The sequence below is a fragment of the Leucoraja erinacea genome, chromosome 4 (assembly GCF_028641065.1).
Source record: "Leucoraja erinacea ecotype New England chromosome 4, Leri_hhj_1, whole genome shotgun sequence".
Classification (NCBI taxonomy): domain Eukaryota; kingdom Metazoa; phylum Chordata; class Chondrichthyes; order Rajiformes; family Rajidae; genus Leucoraja; species Leucoraja erinaceus.
The window spans coordinates 18,940,036-18,958,725 of record NC_073380.1 but is presented as its reverse complement, the minus strand read 5'-3'; the positions used below and the strand labels follow the sequence as shown (position 1 = coordinate 18,958,725).

Genomic DNA, 18,690 nt, shown 5'->3' with positions numbered 1-18,690 from the left:
TCATTGTCCATACATATATACAGTATCATTGATTGTGGATAAGTCATTGAGATGTCCATTGTGAACAAATGAATATTAATGATCAAAGTTGTTACATCACTGGTCAGCAGGTAACATTTCTTCAACAACAGATCACAAATTAGTCGGTTGGAGGCAAATAGGTACCAGAGATTAAAAAATATATTTGAATTGTGCAGGACTGAGATGAATTGATTATGTTTATTTTTTTTATTATCTTATTAACAGTGCTCATAGTCCAGTGATAAGAAGGATCAAGGCAAATAAAGATAAGGTGAGTTACAATTTAATTTGTCTTATTCGGGTGGGAAGGGCCTAAGGTTAAGTACAAATGGATGAACTTTGCTAACCATAAAGGTGGCATTTTTAAGAGTGTGGCATATCTACCTGACTTAACTGAAAAGCAAAACTAAGTAAATCTTGAAGCCACAAGGAACTGCGGATACTGGTTTACAAAAAAAGACACACCGTCTAGGCCACCGAGGGGCTGAGATACCATCCTACACGGTCAGCCTCAGACGTCACCTATGGGAACAGGTCTGATGGCTTCGGCTGGGCCGGAGTTCCAAAGCCGTGGCTGCAGGGAGCAAATTTGACCTGCCAATTGGTCATGGAAGTCGGCTGTGGGAATGGATGTGCCGGCTCTGGCCAGGTCACTGTTCCAGAGGCCCGACTGCAATTGGCAAATTCGTCCTGCCAATTGGCCATAGAAGTCGGCTAAGGGAACAGTTCTGTTGGCTGGGCCAGAGTTCCAGAGCCCCAACTGCAGGGGGCAAATTTGACCCACTGATCAGCCGCTAAAGTCCTGGTGAGGTGGCTAACAACCACCTCACCAGGCTTAAGTGCCATATTTTTGGAGAGACCTCTGGGGGGGGGGGGGTTAAAGTGCACTCTCTTAATTTTGTCTAGATTATAGGAGGTGCTGGACCATCAGTTGCTGGAAAATGGTTGGTGGACCTGTACTATAAATATATATTTGAACATTTTATATTCTTTGTGGAAAAAAGTGATCCATTTTTCTTCCCGTCCATTCTGTGACATTCTCTCTCCTTTGAAAACCTACCTTGCTTTGCCTCTCCCCTGTCCATATTACTTTAATTGTCCTCCCCTGCTTCATCTCTCCAGCTTTGAAAATATCCCTTCAAATATCCCTACTATCTGTCAGCTGCAGAACATTCTGGAGGGGGAGGGTGAAGAGCCAGTTGGCGTGGTGCACATTGGCACCAACGATATAGGTAAAAAATGGGATGAGGTCCTATAAGGTGAATTTAGGGAGCTAGTAGAAACTTAAGTAGGACCTCAAAGGTAATAATCTCTGGATTACTACCAGTGCCACGTGCTGGTCAGAGTAGAAATAGGAAGATATTTCAGATGAATACGTGGCTTGAAAAATGGTGCAAGGGGGAGGGATTCAAATTTATAGGGCATTGAAACCAGTTCTGGGGGAGGTGGGACCAGTACAAACAGGACGGTCTGCATCTGGGCTGGAATAGAACCAATGTCCTTGGGGGAATGTTTGCTACATTTTTAAATTTCGTTGTACATGGTTCATGTTACAATGACAATAAAGAAACTATTCTATATTATATTCTAGTGCTGTCGGGGAGGATTTAAACTAATGTGGCAGGGGGATGGGAGCATGAGCAGAGAGGCAGAGGGGTGTAAAATGAGGGTAGAAGCAATAGGTAGCAAGGTGAAAAGTAAAAGTGGTAGGCAGACAAATCCAGGGCAAAAATCAAAAAGGGCCATTTTTCAACATAATTGTATAAGGGGTAAGAGTTGTAAAAACAAGCCTGAAGGCTTTGTGGCTCAATGCAAGGAGCATTCGTAATAAGGTGGATGAGTTGAATGTGCAGATAGTTATTAATGAATATGTTATAGTTGTGATCACGGAGACATGGCTCCAGGGTGACCAAGGCTGGGAGCTGAACATCCAGGGATATTCAATATTCAGGAGGGATAGACAGAAAGGAAAAGGAGGTGGGGTAGCGTTGCTGGTTAGAGTGGAGATTAACGCAATGGAAAGGAAGGACATTAGCTTGGAGGATGTGGAATCGATATGGGTAGAGCTGCGAAACACTAAGGGGCAGAAAACGCAAGTGGGAGTTATGTACAGGCCACCTAACAGTAGTAGTGGAATTGAAGATGGCATCAAACAGGAAATTAGAAATGCGTGCAACAAAGGTAAAACAGTTATAATGGGTGACTTCAATCTACGTATAGATTGGGTGAATCAAATTGGCAGGGGTGCTGAGGAAGAGGATTACTTGGACTGTATGAGGGATAGTTTTCTAAACCAACATGTAGAGGAACCAACGAGAGAGCAGGCTATTCTAGACTAGGTATTGAGTAATGAGGAAGGGTTAGTTAGAAGTCTTGTTGTGTGTGGCCCCTTGGGTAAGAGTGAACATAATATGGTTGAGTTCTTCATTAGGATGGAGAGTGACATAGTTAATTCAGAAACAAGGGTTCTGAACTTGAAGAAAGGTAACTTTGAGGGTATGAGATGGGAATTGGCCAAGATAGACTGGCAATTGATTCTTAGAGTTGACGGTGGATATGCCATGGAAGGCATTTAAAGACTGCATGGATGAACTACAACAATTGTTCATCCCAGTTTGGCAAAAAAATAAATCAGGGAAGGTAGTGCATCCATGGATAACAAGGGAAATCAGGGATAGTATCAAAACAAAAGATGAAGCATACAAATTAGCCAGAAAAAGCAGCCTACCAGAGGACTAGGAGAAATTCAGAGACCAGCAGAGGAGGACAAAGGGCTTAATTAGGAAAGGGAAAATAGATTATGAAAGAAAACTGGCAGGGAACATAAAAACTGACTGCAAAAGCTTTTATAGATATGTGCAGAGAAAAAAGATTAGTTAAAACAAATGTAGGTCACTTGCAGTCAGAAACAGGTGAATTGATCATGGGAAACAAGGACACGGCAGACCAATTGAATAACTACTTTGGTTCTGTCTTCACTAAGGAAGACATAAATAATTTTCCGGAAATAGCAGGGGGGCGGCGGTCAAAAGGATTTGAGTATAGAAGCAGGGAAGTTCTACTGCAGTTGTACAGGGCCTTGGTGAGACCACACCTGGAGTATTGCATACAGTTTTGGTCTCCTAATCTGAGGAAAGACATTCTTGCCCTAGAGGTAGTACACAGAAGGTTCACCAGACTGATTCCTGGGATGGAAGGACTTTCATATGAAGAAAGACTGGATAGACTCGGCTTGTACTCGCTAGAATTTAGAAGATTGAGGGGTGATCTTATAGAAACTTACAAAATTCTTAAGGGGTTGGACAGGCTAGATGCAGGAAGATTGTTCCCGATGTTGGGGAAGTCAAGAACAAGGGGTCACAGTTTAAGGATAAGGGGGTTTTAGGACCGAGATGAGAATTATTTCTTCACACAGAGTGGTGAATCTGTAGAATTATCTGCCACAGAAAGTAGTTGAGACCAGTTTATTGGCTATATTTAAGAGGGAGTTAGATGTGGCCCTTGTGGCTAAAGGGATCAGAGGGTATGGAGAGAAGGCAGGTACAGGATACTGAGTTGGATGATCAGCCATGTTCTTATTGAATGACGGTGCAGGCTCGAAGGGCCAAATGGCCTACTCCTGCACCTATTTTCTATGTTTCTATCCTTCCCTTTCTATTCTCTGTGGCAGGCGACACTGGAAAAAAAAATCTGATATTAACACCACTGAGATTTGCCTTCTTAATCTCTTTTCTAACTCTTTATCCTCTGCCAGCATCCCCAATCTTTATTGTTGATGCCAGAGTGGACCACAGTCTCTGGCTGTTCAACCATACTGACATAATTATCTGTAGCCTGCCAGTGATATCCTAACATTGACACTAGGGAGGCAACATAACCACAGAAATGTATGTTTATTTCCCTAACCATCAGTTACTGGTTTGATCATCTCCTCCTCCTTCTTCTCCCTCCCTCTATATCATTCTGTGGACTTGACTCTGGCTGAATTCCAAGGAGAAACCTTTTCCCCTGTCCGTGTTTAAAAATATGCTATATGGGGCAAGCATATTTGGCATTAAATTTCCCTTTAAAGCACAGAAACTTAACACGGAAGGTGGCTGACATGAGGTTAACGGTAATAGTAGACCAAAACAAAAGGCTGGTGTGAGTGATGAGGACCTGGAATGTGGTCTGGAATGCACTGGAATGCAGGTTGGCTGGATGGCCGAAGGTAAAGAGTGGCATTAAAGAGGACTTTTTTTCTGGTTGGCTGCCAGTGACTAGCAGAGTTCCGCAGGGGTCGGTGCTGGGGCCGCTACTATTCACGTTGTATATCAATGATTTAGATGATTGAAGGTTTTGTGTCCAAGGTTGCAGATGATATGAAGATAGATGGAGGAGTCGGTAATGCAGACAAAGCTCTACAGAAGGACTTGGGCAGATTGGGAGGGTGGGGTGAAAAGTGGCAGATGGAATACAGTGTAATAAAATGTGGAGTCCAGCATTTTGATGGTAGGAATAAAGACGTAGACTATTTTCTAAATGGGGAGAGATTTCAGAAATCTGAGGTACAAAGGCACTTGGGAGTGCTAGTGCAGGATTCCCAAAAGTGAATTTGCAAGTTGAATCGGTAGTAAGGAAGGCAAACCAATGCTAGCGTTTATTTCGAGAGGACTAGTATCCAAAAACAGGCATGCTGAGGCTTTATAAGGTACTGGTCAGACTGCATATCTGGGGAAGGATGTACTGGCGCTGCAGAGGTTCCAGAGGAGGTTTATGAGAATGATTCCAGGAATGAGTGGGTTAACATATGATGAGCGTTTGATGTCATTGGGCCTCTACTCGCTGGAGTATAGAAGGTTGAGGGGGGACATCATTGGTTGTTCTTTTGAAAGGTAATTGAAATGTTTCTGTTTCTCTTTTCACAGAATACCTGAAGTATCAATTTTAATATTTTCTGTTTATATTTATTAGAGACCATTGATAATGCGATTACAATGTTCCAGGCCTGGTTCAAATTAGCATTTGCATAATATCATATTTACAAATGTTCTGATGAAGGGTCTCAACCCGAAAAGTCGACAAAGGTGACTTCAACAAGTTTAAAGTAAATTGTAACACTACAATACAATGAAGCTATCTGTTGATACCTTTCCCCATAGTTGCTTCTAGTTCCTCAAGTTGTTTTTTGCATCAACTTTTTGTTTTCAGGGAACAGCTTCAGTAGTATTATTCAGTGGTACAGTAGTATTGAAATTTACTTTAAACTTGTTAAAGTCACATTTTGGAAAATAAATTTGGCTGAAGAACGCATCTTATTCCATCGTTCCCACTCAACATTCTGTGGGGCATTGCTAAAGTTCATTCAAACAAAACATGTATTGTTGGAGTGACCCGGTCTGGTTCCTGACAGAATGGCTGCATTGTTGATTTCAAAGCTAGAGAACCCTTCCTAAAATATGCACTGGATTCAGTGCTTCCTTGTATAGCAATCAGCTAAAATGGATTAACAACATCAGCAAACTAACAGAAAATCACTGCAGATGCTGGATATTTGATTAGTTTTTCATGTGTGTTTGTGCCTGCTGCAAGCACGGTTTTCCATAGTACCCATGCCTCATATTCGTGCATATGACAACAAACTTGCACTTGATATTAGCGGTGCAGGTTTATTGCCATATGCATGAAAGGAGGTAAGTTAGAATGTAGACTAGATGGGAGGGAGAATAACGCGTTTTAATGGAGAATAGACTAAGTGGGACCCGTTGGGTCCCTGTCACACAGGAGGCTTAGTCCCCCAACGCAATATTCCACCACTCACCCATAGCCCCCAACTGCACAGGCGGAGCTAATTTCCTCTCATCCCTAGCACTATCTCTCCCTCCTCCCCCTTCTTTCCCCTCTCCTCCTCCCCTCCCCAATCCCCCTCTCACCTCTTTCCCTCTCCTTTGCCCTATCCTCAGTCACTCCCTCCCTCCATCCATAACTCCTCTCCCCTCCATACATTCCTCCTATCCCTCTATCCCCCACCTCCCCACTACTCACCTCCCTCTATACCCCCACTATCCGTCCTCACCTCCCCCATTGCCCTCCTCTCCCTCTATTCCCCACTCTCTACCTCCCCCACTCCCCACCTCCTCTAGTCCCCCTCTTCTCCCTCTATACCCCCTCCTTCCCCCATCACCTCCTCCCTCCTCTTTTCCTTCTCTTGTGGGGTGGGAGGGGAGGAGGGGTTTTGGGTGGGAGGGGTGTGGGGTGGGAGGGGAGAAGGGGTGTGTGTGGGACGGGGAGGTGTGGTTGGGAAGATGGTGGTGTGGGGGGAGGGTGGGGGGTGGGGGGGGAAGAGGTGTGTGTGTGGACGGGGGGGGGGAGGAGGAATGTGGGAGGTGGAAGGACGGGAGGGGGGAGTGCGTGGGCAGGGGGTTGTGGGGGAGGGGTGTGGGGATGGGTGAGTTGTGGGGGCGGGGTTAGAGGGGGGTTGTGGGGGGGCAGGGGTGGTTGTGGGGGGCGGGGTGGGGTGGGGGAGGGGGCAGAGTTGTGGGGGGGAGGGGTGCGGGGGAGGGGGCAGAGTTGTGGGGGGAGAGGGGTGCGTGGGCAGGAAGGGGGGAGGGGGAGTGAGCTCATAGAAAAGGCGGGGAAGAGCCATGGGCGAGAGGAGGGTATCACGGGGGAGGGGGGAGGAGCCAGCGAGGGGTACCAGAGGGGTAGTGGCTGGAATTTGCGGTGCGATGGGGACTCACAGCGGGCGCTAGACACTGGTCTTTCACCTCTGTCGGGGTTAGAGTCTCTGCTTTCCGTTTGGCGATATCAGCGACATCACCAACTCCGGGCAGGGCTGGGTCTCCCACGCTGGGCTGGGCTGGGCAGGGTCTCCAACACTGGGTTGGGTCTCTGATGCTGGACCTCCGATGCTGGGTCTCCGATGCTGGGCTGCTTGGGGCTGGGCTGCTTGGGATCCCTCTGAAAATTATGTCCAGTTGGAATACTCCGCCGTCCATCCTCAGCTCCAGTAAAGATGCGATGGCGCAGGAAGGGGGGGGACCCGTCCCAGTGAGTGACAAGGGAAGAGACTAATCCGCGTGGCGCTGAACTGCAGGAGAAGGTATAGTTCGGCGCATGCGCTATCGCAAACCGTTTTTGCACAAATAGAAAGACCGCACAAACTGGAAGATAACAAGATCAGAGATTTAGTTATGTATAGATAAATTGTAGTGGAAAATGTTTTATACGGTGAGTGGTTGATATCTGGAACATTAGTGCGGATGTCAAGGATGCCATGGACATTGCTGCTCAGGTCCCTTTTAAATCTTTCCTACCTCACTTTAAAGCTATGCACTCTAGTTTTAGACTTGGCTACCTGAGGAAATTACTGTGACTATTCGCCTTATTTATTCTCCTCGTAATTTTTGATATCTCTATAAAATCACCCCCTCCCTAATCTCATACACTTCAACATAAAAAAGACCCAGCCTATCCAGCTTCTATCAGAAATATTCACTTCATCCTGTCTAGTCCCCCCCACCCTGTCTGCAACTGAAACTCTATTTTTCCCATTTTTGATGAACGTGATCTCTTCTCTTTCCACAGGTGCTGTCTGGCCAGTTGAGCCTTTCTTACATTTTCTGTTTTTATTTTGGAAATCTGGCATATGCAGTTTTTTTAAAAAAATCGATTCTCTAGACCAAAAATAAATCTCTTCTAAATCTTCTTGAACTTTGTATTTTCAGGTGTTGGTTATGAGCCCACATTTTTTTAAGTATGTTCATTACAACTGGAATCAACGTCATGGGAAACAGCCATCGACTGGAATGCTGGTCACAATTTTTGCCCTTCATGTCTGCGATGAGGTAAATGTGGTTTCTGATGTAAAATGAAGAAAGTTTGATCACTTTCAAAGTCATAATGCAGAGTCCACCTTGTTAACTAATACGAATAACAACCATGGGCTTTACTTGTATCTGCACATATTCAGTGAAAATTTCTTTAGTTGATTACTCGTGTTGGAATGAGTATGAATATCAGATAAGTTCAAAAAAAGGACATTGCCTTCCACCTCTTTTCCCAAAGCTTAATACATTATTGATGCTAATGTCTAGAAGGCACTCATCCTAAAGATCAGTTGTTTAGCAGGAGTTAATGCAAGCATTATGCTTTAGAGAACAAAGGAAAACATAGGAGGATATCGATTAAAAAGTTAAGCTGCAAGTTGAATCGATAGTAAAGAAAGCAAATGCATTGCTAGTATTTATTTCGAGAGGGCTTGTATACAAAAACAGGGATGCAATGCTGAAGCTCTATAAGGTGCTGGTCAGGCTTTATTGTGGTCAGGCCTTATTGTGAGCAAATTTGGGCACCATATCTGAGAAATGATGTGCTGGGTCTGGAGAGGATCCAGAGGAGGTTTACAAGAATGATGCCAGAAATGAGTAGGTTAACATATAAAGAGCAGTTGACGGCACTGGGCTTCTACTCGCTGGAGTGTAGAAGAATGAGGATGGACCTCATTAAACAATACAGAATAGTGAAAGGCTTGGATAGAGTGGATGTGGAGAGGATGTTTTCACTAGTGGCGGAGCCTAGGGCTAGAGGTCATAGCCTCAGAATTAAAGGACGTTCTTTTAGTAAGAAGACGAGGAGGAATTTCTTGTGTCAGAGGGTGGTGAATCTGTGGAATTCTTTGCTACAGAAGGTTGTGGAAGCCAAGTCAGTGTATATATTTAAGGCAGAGATAGATAGATTCTTGATTAGTACGGGTGGCAGTGGTTATGGGGAGAAGGCAGGATAATGGGGTTAGGAGGGATAGATAGATAGAAACATAGATATAGAAACATAGAAAATACGTGCAGTAGTAGGCCATTCGGCTCTTCGAGCCAGAACCGCCATTCAATATGATCGTGGCTAATCAGCCATGATTGAATGGTGGCGTAGACTTGAGTGGCCGAATGGCCTAATTCTGCTCCTATCACTTGTTATCTTATGATACTTCTTGGTTACATTATTATTCTAACATCTGTGACCTCTGTGGATTGCAGGTGGATGTTTATGGATTTGGTGCCAACAAATTGGGGCACTGGCATCATTACTGGGAGAAGAATTCTGGTGCAGGAGCTTTCCGTGTGACAGGAGTTCATGATGGAGACTTTGAAGCCAATGTTACCAAGACACTTGCCAAAAATAACAAAATTGTTTTTTTTAATGGTGTTTAAGCCTGCAAGACTGTGACTGATATCCAGGCAAACACTACATACTATAAAATATCTATTATCATTTAGGTGTTGGGACTAGAACACTACTTTAAACTCAGGACAGCAAATGTAAAAGAAAACTATTCCCTTCTAGTAATGTGCCTTAAGTCTATCCTTAGATGACCATTCCTTACAACAACTGATTCTTTTTCTCCAGTTTTTACACATGTACTATCATCTGGATCCAACTGAATCCAGTTCTCATTTGCAAGCGAATGTACAACATTATTGATAGTTTCATATAGTGCACCTGTGTCGACCGGGAACACATCTAACTCTAACCACACTCATCTCATTTCTCCTCATCTTTGGTGAAGGAAGATTGCCAACTCAGTGTGCAAGGTGAGAGGGAGCAAACTTGATTACCTGTGGTAGATTGAAATATTATCATAGAGTGAAATGTCATTCTTAATTTTGAGTTAGGTAGATATGAGCATGTGTGCAGCACCTTATTATCTCAAAGTGCTTTAAAGCATACAGTGAAGTACTTTTGAAACATAGTCACTTTTAAGATGTCAGAAATAGAGCAAACATTTTGCATGTTCCATAAATAACTTTGCCCAAGTTGTGACCAGGGAGGGTTATTCTCCTCCACAGTAAAATACACTACCATGAAATATTTTCCATTCAGATGAGACATTCCATTAGGACATTAGTTTAACATCTCATTCAACATTTCAACGTTGATACTAAAAGTTTGGTGTAGCTTAGTTTAGTTGAGAGATACAACATGGAAACAGGCTCTTTAGCCCACTGAGTCCATGCCGACTGCCAATCTCCCAGTCACACTAATTCTATGTTATCCCACTTTCCCATTCACTCCTTCCACACGTGTGGCAATTTACAGAGGCCAATTAACCTACATTCATATATGTTCAAGAATGCTGATTGATTTAAATTAGTTTAACTTATTGGTGCTTTCATTCAAGCAGCATGATAGAGACTGATTTACTTAACCAAGTGTGTTGCTGGGTAAATGTAACACTCAAAAGGACAGTAAATTTTAATTGTCTGTCTCGAAAGGTTCCCGATTCTTTGCTGGTGTGTGCATATTTAACCAATCTATGCAGGATAACTAGTTAGAATGTCCCAGAAGGTCCTCTTGCTTTAGTCCTGAAATAACTTTTGAATTACCTTGGCAATAATATGTGTACACACAGGCATTGGATGAGGATAGCATTATGACTATTACTGTGATTCCAGCACATTTTGAATAGCCTGTTGTTGCTCATAGACCAGATTTGAACTATGGTAACATTACCCTGTATTCTTAGCATCATGGAATAATATCCCCCAATTCCAACAGAATTCAACTTCTGAAGTTATAAAAACTTCCACTAGTATTTTGATTTACATCTGATGGAAATAATGCCACTAAGTGTCAAAGTAAACCAAAGCCCCCCCCCTCCTCTACTCCCTCTTCACCTATGACTGCACACCTGTACATGGTACTAACACCATCATCAAGTATGCAGATGATACAACGGTGATTGGCCTCATCAGCAATAACGATGAGTTGACCTGTAGGGAGAAGGTCCAGCACTTAGCAGCATGGTGCGCTGACAACAACCTGGCCCTTAACTCCAAGAAGACCAAGGAGCTCATTGTAGACCAGGAAGTCCAGAGGCGGCATGCACACCCCCATCCACATTAACGGGATGGAGGTGGAACGCGTTTCTAGCTTCAGGTTCCTGGGAGTCAACATCTCCGATGACCTCTCTTGGACCCACAATACCTCAACTCTGATCAAGAAGGCTCACCAGCGTCTCTTCTTCCTGAGGAGACTGAAGAAGGTCCATCTGTCTCCTCAGATCCTGGTGAACTTCTACGGTTGCACCATCGAGAGCATCCTTACCAACTGCATCACAGTATGGTATGGCAATTGCTCTGTCTCCGACTGGAAGGCATTGCAGAGGGTGGTGAAAATTGCCCAACGCATCACCAGTTCCTCGCTCCCCTCCATTGAGTTTGTCCAAAGCAAGCGTTGTCTGCGGAGGGCGCTCAGCATCGCCAAGGACTGCTCTCACCCCAACCTTGAACTGTTTACCCTCCTACCATCCGGGAGGCGCTACAGGTCTCTCCGTTGCCGAACCAGCAGGTCGAGGAACAGCTTCTTCCCGGCGGCTGTCACTCTACTCAACAACGTACCTCGGTGACTGCCAATCACCACCACCCCCCCCCCCCCTCACACACATTATTATTTATTCAAATCATTTGCTATGTCGCTCTTCCAGGGAGATGCTAAATGCATTTTGTTGTCTCTGTACTGTACACTGACAATAACAATTAAAATTGAATCTGAATCTGAATCTGAATCTGAAGAAACATAAGAGACTGCAGGCACTGTAATCTTGACCAAAAACCAAACTGGTGGAGGAACTCAATGGCTCAGGCAGCACCAGTGAATGGAAATGGACAGACATTTTGTATCAGGAAAAGACAGAAAGTGCTGGAGTTCATCAGCGGGTCACACATCATTTCTGGAGAACATGGACAGCTTATGTGCCTTTTGCAAACCAGCATCTACAATTTCTTGTTTCTGCATTTCGGATCAGGACCCGTCTTCCAACCAGAAGACAAATCATGAATTTGCTAGAACTGAAACAGTATTGGGAGAATATCCAAATCCGACTGAATTCAAGTTAAAATCACTACCTCTTGAACAGAAAACTGCACTTCCATAAAGCACAAATCTAAATGCTGCACATTTTAAGAGACAAAATTGCTGTAAAAGAAAATGAAGTTGTTGTGTGATACTGTATAGATAATCAAAGAGGAGAAAATATCTCCCATGCATTTAACTTTGAATAGCTGGGTTAAATATGTGAATACATGCTTCAAAGTGGTTACATTCAATTTGATGCATATTAATAATTTGGATGGTACACAAAATTGCTGGAGAAACTCAGCGGGTGCAACAGCATCTATGGAGCGAAGGAAATAGGCGACGTTTCGGGCCGAAATACTTCTTCAGACTGATGGCTAATTTGGATGGCTGTTTATGCATTTCTGTCATGTCCATGTCAAATTAAAAGCACGTTCAGATTTTATTAATGATATCTCAGGAATATTATGGGGTATTATAACAATTTTCAGTTAAAATGAATTGACATCAAATTATTACCTATGTTTAATTCATTGGGTGTTTTGGGTTAAGTTCATTCTTAAACCAAAGAAGTAGGAAGTTGTTAACTAAACCTAACCAGATTTACTGTAAGTGGAAGGATGTTGTCATTAATGTAGGTCCAAAGTAAATATTGCAGGACTGCTGGTGAACAAGAAATTTTCTAAATTAAAGTATGTTATCAGGAGTCAACCTGCCAAGAATTCATACCAGATTCAACGGCTTTTAGATCATTATTTTTTAGTTGAAGCTTAATATGAGATTGAGTGAAAAATAATAATGGCTAAGAATTCAGGTTTTGAGGTTGAAAAGGGGAGGATGAAGTGGTGCGTTCATTCTGAATTTTGATTTCCACCTTGCATTATAAAACAGACCTATATTATAGATTTCCTTGAATGTTCTAATAATTCTTTATATATAATTATTGATTACCTCTAAGCAATTACATTATCTGTGAACCACTTTGTTGTTACCTTTGAATAATAATGATCTGTGAAATTACCTCATAAATTAAAATCACCCAGATAACTCAGTTTGCAAATAGGCTGTTTGATTTAGTCATATAGCTCATGGCTGTTCTATTGTTTAGTGTGAAATAAAGATAATCTCTGGCATGTGATGGGAACATCACTGTTATCTTCAACTCTCCATGCACAGCAGTTGGCTGAGGAAAACATGGAGATTAAGTCCTCAAATCTGGCATTATGCTCATGTGGCAGCAGTGGTCACTGACATTTGTACACTTTGAAGACATGGACTACCTACAGCAGGCTCCCATGGCTGTTCTATTGTTTAGTGTGAAATAAAGATAATCTCTGGCATGTGATGGGAACACATGTGAGACATGGCCTATGGAGAGCTATCAAGTATGCTGACTCTGGAAAAATTCTCCAAATCCACTGGCAGGATGAGTGAAGAAACATCAACATTCTCTCCTGGACTAACGTCTCCAGCATTGTGACCCTAATTATTTTTTTATTTCAATGTTATACTCAATCACCTCCAAGATCACATCGATTGCATGCCCAAAATTAGACTCCAAATATAGACTATATTCCAAGACCTGTCACAGTAAGGATTACTAGAAGGATGGAGTAAAGGATTCTCAAAAAAATGGTCTCACAAGTTTCTGAAATCACCGTGTGTAACTGAGATGCTTGACACAACACAGGCACGCTTCTTCGGACACTAAACATTCATTTCTTCCAAGGCCCATGCACAACCAATTAAATGCACATCAATAATTCACCCAAGCTAACATGATGAAACCTCCCGCAGCCTCTACCATTAATAACAAGGGGAGCATGCATGTGACATGAGAACACCATTTGCAGGTTCCCCACCATCTTGACGGAAATATTTCACCTGCACTTTATTATTGCTGGGTCAACATCCTGGAACTATGTCCAACAGAACTATGCAAATAACTTCAGTCAAAATATGTCGCTTATTCCTGTCTTTTTAAGGGTGGTTGGGGATGGCCAGTAAAATGCTGGCCTTGTTATTGACAGCCAGATTCCAAAAATGATGATAATGTAAAAAGTGTAGCTTGTCACATGATAAGTAACTGACTCCTGTCTATGTAACTGTACCCGAGTAAGAATCAATGGGGGCAATTTTGAACTTGGGTGGTAATGTATATCAAGTAATATTATTTCAGCTGTCCATTTTAAATTTATCTTAATCTTCATTTACATTCTATGCAGCAAAAGTTTATTTAATATCTTTAGGAATTACAGAGGATTTTGGTAAAAGAAGAGTATATTATTTTCATTTTATTGTATCTGTTCACTCTGGATTTGATTATAAGAAAGGATAATGCTTATCAGATCACTACCTCTTAAATCAAGCAATGTGTCAGAAATATTGTGCTTTATTTGTTAATTCTTTGCCTTGCTTTGTCACTGCTGTATCCAAAATTGCCGGTATAAGCTTTTGAAACAGGAGAAGGACACAGAGAAAAATCAGGAGAGGCAGAAAATTGTACTGGATTTTTTTAAAACCTCCTTTTAAAATATATCTTTTCCTTTGAACAATATTTTTAATTTCCTCCAGCTGAGTCTTATCAAAAATGATGATAAATTCTGCTCTGAATTGGCTGAAAGAGTCATAGAGTGATACAGTGTGGAAACAGGCCCTTCGGCCCAACTTGCCCACACCCACCAACATGTCCCAGCTACACTAGTCCCACCATGCCGTGCTTGGTCCATATCCCTCCAAACCTGTCCTATCCATGTATCTGTCCAACTGTTTCTTAAGCGTTCTGAAGTCCCAGCCTCAACAATGGTTCAAAGAAAGATTAAATAATTGGGTGCGGAGATGTGTCACATTTTAGAGATATAATAGTGTATTCTTTATGTTATTTGAATTGTGCATGCAGTGAGTTCAGATATAACGGTGATTCTCTGCAAATCCGATTTTACCCTAAATCAGTGGATATCCCTTTAAACTGCCTGATGGTTGTGAAAAATTAACTGCCATTTTTAGAGAGTTGGGCAACATATGATTCTGGGTCCACAACAATATGGTTGTCTCTGAGTTGCCCTGTGATGGGACCTCGCTAGCCTCTCAGATCAAGAAGGCCAAACACCCCTCTCCCCACCCCAGAAAAATCTGCAAAAGGCAGTAGATACTTATAATTCTCACTTATTGAGAAAAGAACAATGACAAGCTCTCCTGCTTTTTCTTCCCTTCTCCAAGTAATCAACTCAAATCTTGTAATATTAAGTCATTTAAAAAGTCTTGATACTTATTTTTATATGATAAAAACACTGACTTTTTGAGAAAGGATGAATGAATGTTTTAAAATTTGTGATTCTATACAGATATGGTTAACTATTAGAGTATATTTTAAAGGTATGCTATATTCCTAAATAGTTAAAATGTTATCCAATTTAGCAACTTGTTCATAATAATATGGTGGTGTAATATTTATTGGGGTATGATTGCGTTTTTAATTTCATATTTTCTGTAAAGGGGAGATACATTAATTATATTAAACAGTGGTATTTTGGTTATTATTATTGTTCCTATATAAAGGAAGATCTAGTTGTACAATATCTGATCACAATCATTCTCACCAAATCTTCTTGAATGTATGCACATGCTGCTTGATCAACCTTTAATCAACCAATTGGCAAAGGAATACCCCTCCTCTATCTTAAGGCTAGAGGGTACAAGTTTTTACACTCAGTATAGAAGAGCACAAACATGTAAGATGATAAGACGTAGAAGTGCGAATGGGCCATTCAACCTCTTATCCCAGAGCCTTAATCCAAATCCATGACTTCATAAAAATAATATTGATCTCTGGTATAACTATACAGCAACTGAGTCTCCATAACTCTTTTGGGTGGAGAATTGTCGCATCAATTTTGAATGTCCAATATCTTAAGTTGACTCCTCAAGATCTTATGTGTCCCCTCTCAATCCAGTGAACCCCAGCAGATATAAACCTACCTTCCTCTCTGATATAATCTAGACACCCCAACCAGTGCAAACATCAACTCTGCATCTACCCTGCCAATTTCCATACAGTTTTGCATGTGTCAATGTGAACATCCCTCATTCTTCTAAATTCACAACAATATTGGCCAAGTCTGCTTAACATAGATGAGAATACATTCCAGAGAATGCCAGTTTGTAATTTATCAATAACAAACCTTCAGCCAAAGGGGAACCGCCCGGTTCATGTTTTATGAAACATGGGATAAGGAAATATTAAAACCAGCTTGGATTACCAATCTCGGCGGTTGTCCAGTGATCTTCCGCTGTTTAGAAGCACATGAATAATCTTAGCTTCAAGCTCATTGTGTATCTCTACAACAAGTCCCTTCCTTTAATAAAGTGGGGTAGTACCAGGAAAAGTGCAGGACTGTCTGGATTAACATACAGCAAGAACAAGTTTCCACCAGTGATAATACATGATGTGTTGCTAGCTTATCATTGACATTCTGATTTCTTAAATGGAAGAGGGAGAAAATATCTTTAATTTTCAAAACATTCCTATTTGAAAATACAATACATGCCAAGGAGCTTGTATTTATTAGGATTATTGATTGTTACTAGACCAGAATTTCAAATCAAACTTCTTCCTTCAGACTTGATTAATGTTGATTAATAGTGCCAATAAAATTGATGAAAAGATGGTGCTTTTTTGTTTTTTTCAAACTCACCTTCATTCCTATGTTATGTTATACCTTAGCATACAAAAACAGTGAAAGATTAACTTCATTCTTTCCAAAGTGTGTTTATTTTTTTCAAGCCGAGTGAGTGAGCATGTCTGCAAACACACGAAGGATGTGGAGGCTTAGGATAGGACGCAGCTGAGGTATAGCAGGATGCCAACTGGATTTGTGGGTAATAGCCATAAGAAGAGATTGGACAAACTTGGATTGTTTCTTCTGGGGCGTCAGAGGCTTAAATATAACATAGTGTATACTAGACTAAGTGGGACCCATTGGGTCCCCTTCACATGGCAGGCCTGGTCCCCAAGCGCAACCCGTTCCCCAACGCAATATTCCACCACTCACCCCACCCCCCACCCCCCCCCCCCCCCCCCCCCAATGCAAATATTGCACCACTCATGCATAGCCCCAAACCGTGCAGGTACGGCTCATTTTACCTCATCCCCCAGCACTCCCTCCCTATCCTCTTCACCCTCCCTCTTCTTTCCCTCTCCTCCCCAATCCGTCCCTCCCTCTCCTTTCCCCCTCACCCTCAGTCACTCCCCCCCATAACTCCTCACCCCTCTCTACCATTCCTATCCCTCTATCCCCCACTCCTCACCTCCCCCTATTCCCCCCCCCCCCCCCCCCCCCCCCCACTATCTTGACCTCAGAGAGGGATTATATATATATATTTTTTTTTTTAATAGATATAGAAACATAGAAACATAGAAATTAGGTGCAGGAGTAGGCCATTCGGCCCTTCGAGCCTGCACCGCCATTCAATATGATCATGGCTGATCATCCAACTCAGTGTCCCGTACCTGCCTTCTCTCCATACCCTCTGATCCCCTTAGCCACAAGGGCCACATCTATCTCCCTCTTAAATATAGCCAATGAACTGGCCTCGACTACCCTCTGCGGCAGAGAGTTCCAGAGATTCACCACTCTCTGTGTGAAAAAAAGTTCTTCTCATCTCGGTTTTAAAGGATTTCCCCCTGATCCTCAAGCTGTGACCCCTTGTCCTGGACTTCCCCAACATCGGGAACAATCTTCCTGCATCTAGCCTGTCCAACCCCTTAAGAATTGTGTAAGTTTCTATAAGATCCCCTCTCAAGCTCCTAAATTCTCGAGAGTATAAACCAAGTCTATCCAGTCTTTCTTCATAAGGCAGTCCTGACATCCCAGGAATCAGTCTGGTGAACCTTCTCTGCACTCCTTCTATGGCAATAATGTCCTTCCTCTATCTATAAGATAGATAGAGAGAGAGAGAGATAGAGATATTTTCACTACAATTCCACTATAAAACAGACCACAGTTAATATTTCCTCTTTTTTTTAAATTATTTTAAAGTATTTACTAAATTTAAGTGTAATAATCTCCAAGTGCAAAATAACGTATTGAATGTATTGGATGTGACTTTGTCTTGTTTGGACTTGTTTTGGTTGCACTGATCAGGAGTAACTCTCCTAACTTTGTTGTATTTCTAAGTATAATGACAATAAAGGCTTATTATTATGGAGATAGATAGAGAGAGCAAGAAAGAGATCATATTTAAGGTAGACATTCAGGACTTTTTCCCCCAGTGTGAAAATGTCAGATACTAGAGGGTAAAATTTTAAGGGGGAAAGTTTACAGGAGATGTGCAGGGCAAGTTTTTTTTTTACACAGAGAGTGGTAGATGTCGGGAATGCACTGCCAGGAGAGGATAATGGAAGCAACACAATAGTGGCATGTAAGGGCTTTTAGATAGGCGCATTAATATGCTGGAAGGGATATGGAGTACGAGCAGGGAGATGAGTTTAGTTTAATTTAACATCATGTTCAGCACAGACATCTTGAGTTGGAGGTCATGTTCCTCTGATGTCCTGTACTGTGTTCTTATCAAGTCCACATCATAAGATTAGAAATTGTTCAGCCAGAGCTGAAAACAGTCTTGCGCTTCTAGTGGTGGAAAGATTGGTGGAAACAGGGCCACGGCGTGAACACTCTTTCCTTGACCCCGACTGTGTTCTAAAGTTACCAGATCGAATGTAGCAATACATAGGGGGAAGGTTGCCTTGGGCATGGTGACATCTTTCATAAATTGAACTGCATGCAGACCATCAATGCAACGCACGGTCCCCCTCTGATCTAACAACAGTGAGGAGATGCT

At 42.2% G+C, this 18,690-nt stretch overlaps 1 protein-coding gene across 2 annotated transcripts in view; it reads left to right on the top strand.

Moving 5' to 3' along the window:
• LOC129696200 (CMP-N-acetylneuraminate-beta-galactosamide-alpha-2,3-sialyltransferase 1-like) overlaps positions 1 to 12,902 on the top strand; it is a 59,479-nt gene extending 46,577 nt beyond the window's left edge. For both annotated transcript variants that reach the window (XM_055633845.1, XM_055633844.1), the window contains 3 exons: positions 247 to 292; positions 7,728 to 7,847; positions 9,033 to 12,902. In XM_055633845.1, coding sequence (XP_055489820.1) covers positions 247 to 292; positions 7,728 to 7,847; positions 9,033 to 9,206 — 340 coding nt within the window. In that variant the 3' untranslated portion in view covers positions 9,207 to 12,902. The remainder of the gene's footprint in view (positions 1 to 246; positions 293 to 7,727; positions 7,848 to 9,032) is intronic.
• The last annotated feature ends 5,788 nt before the right edge of the window (positions 12,903 to 18,690 follow it).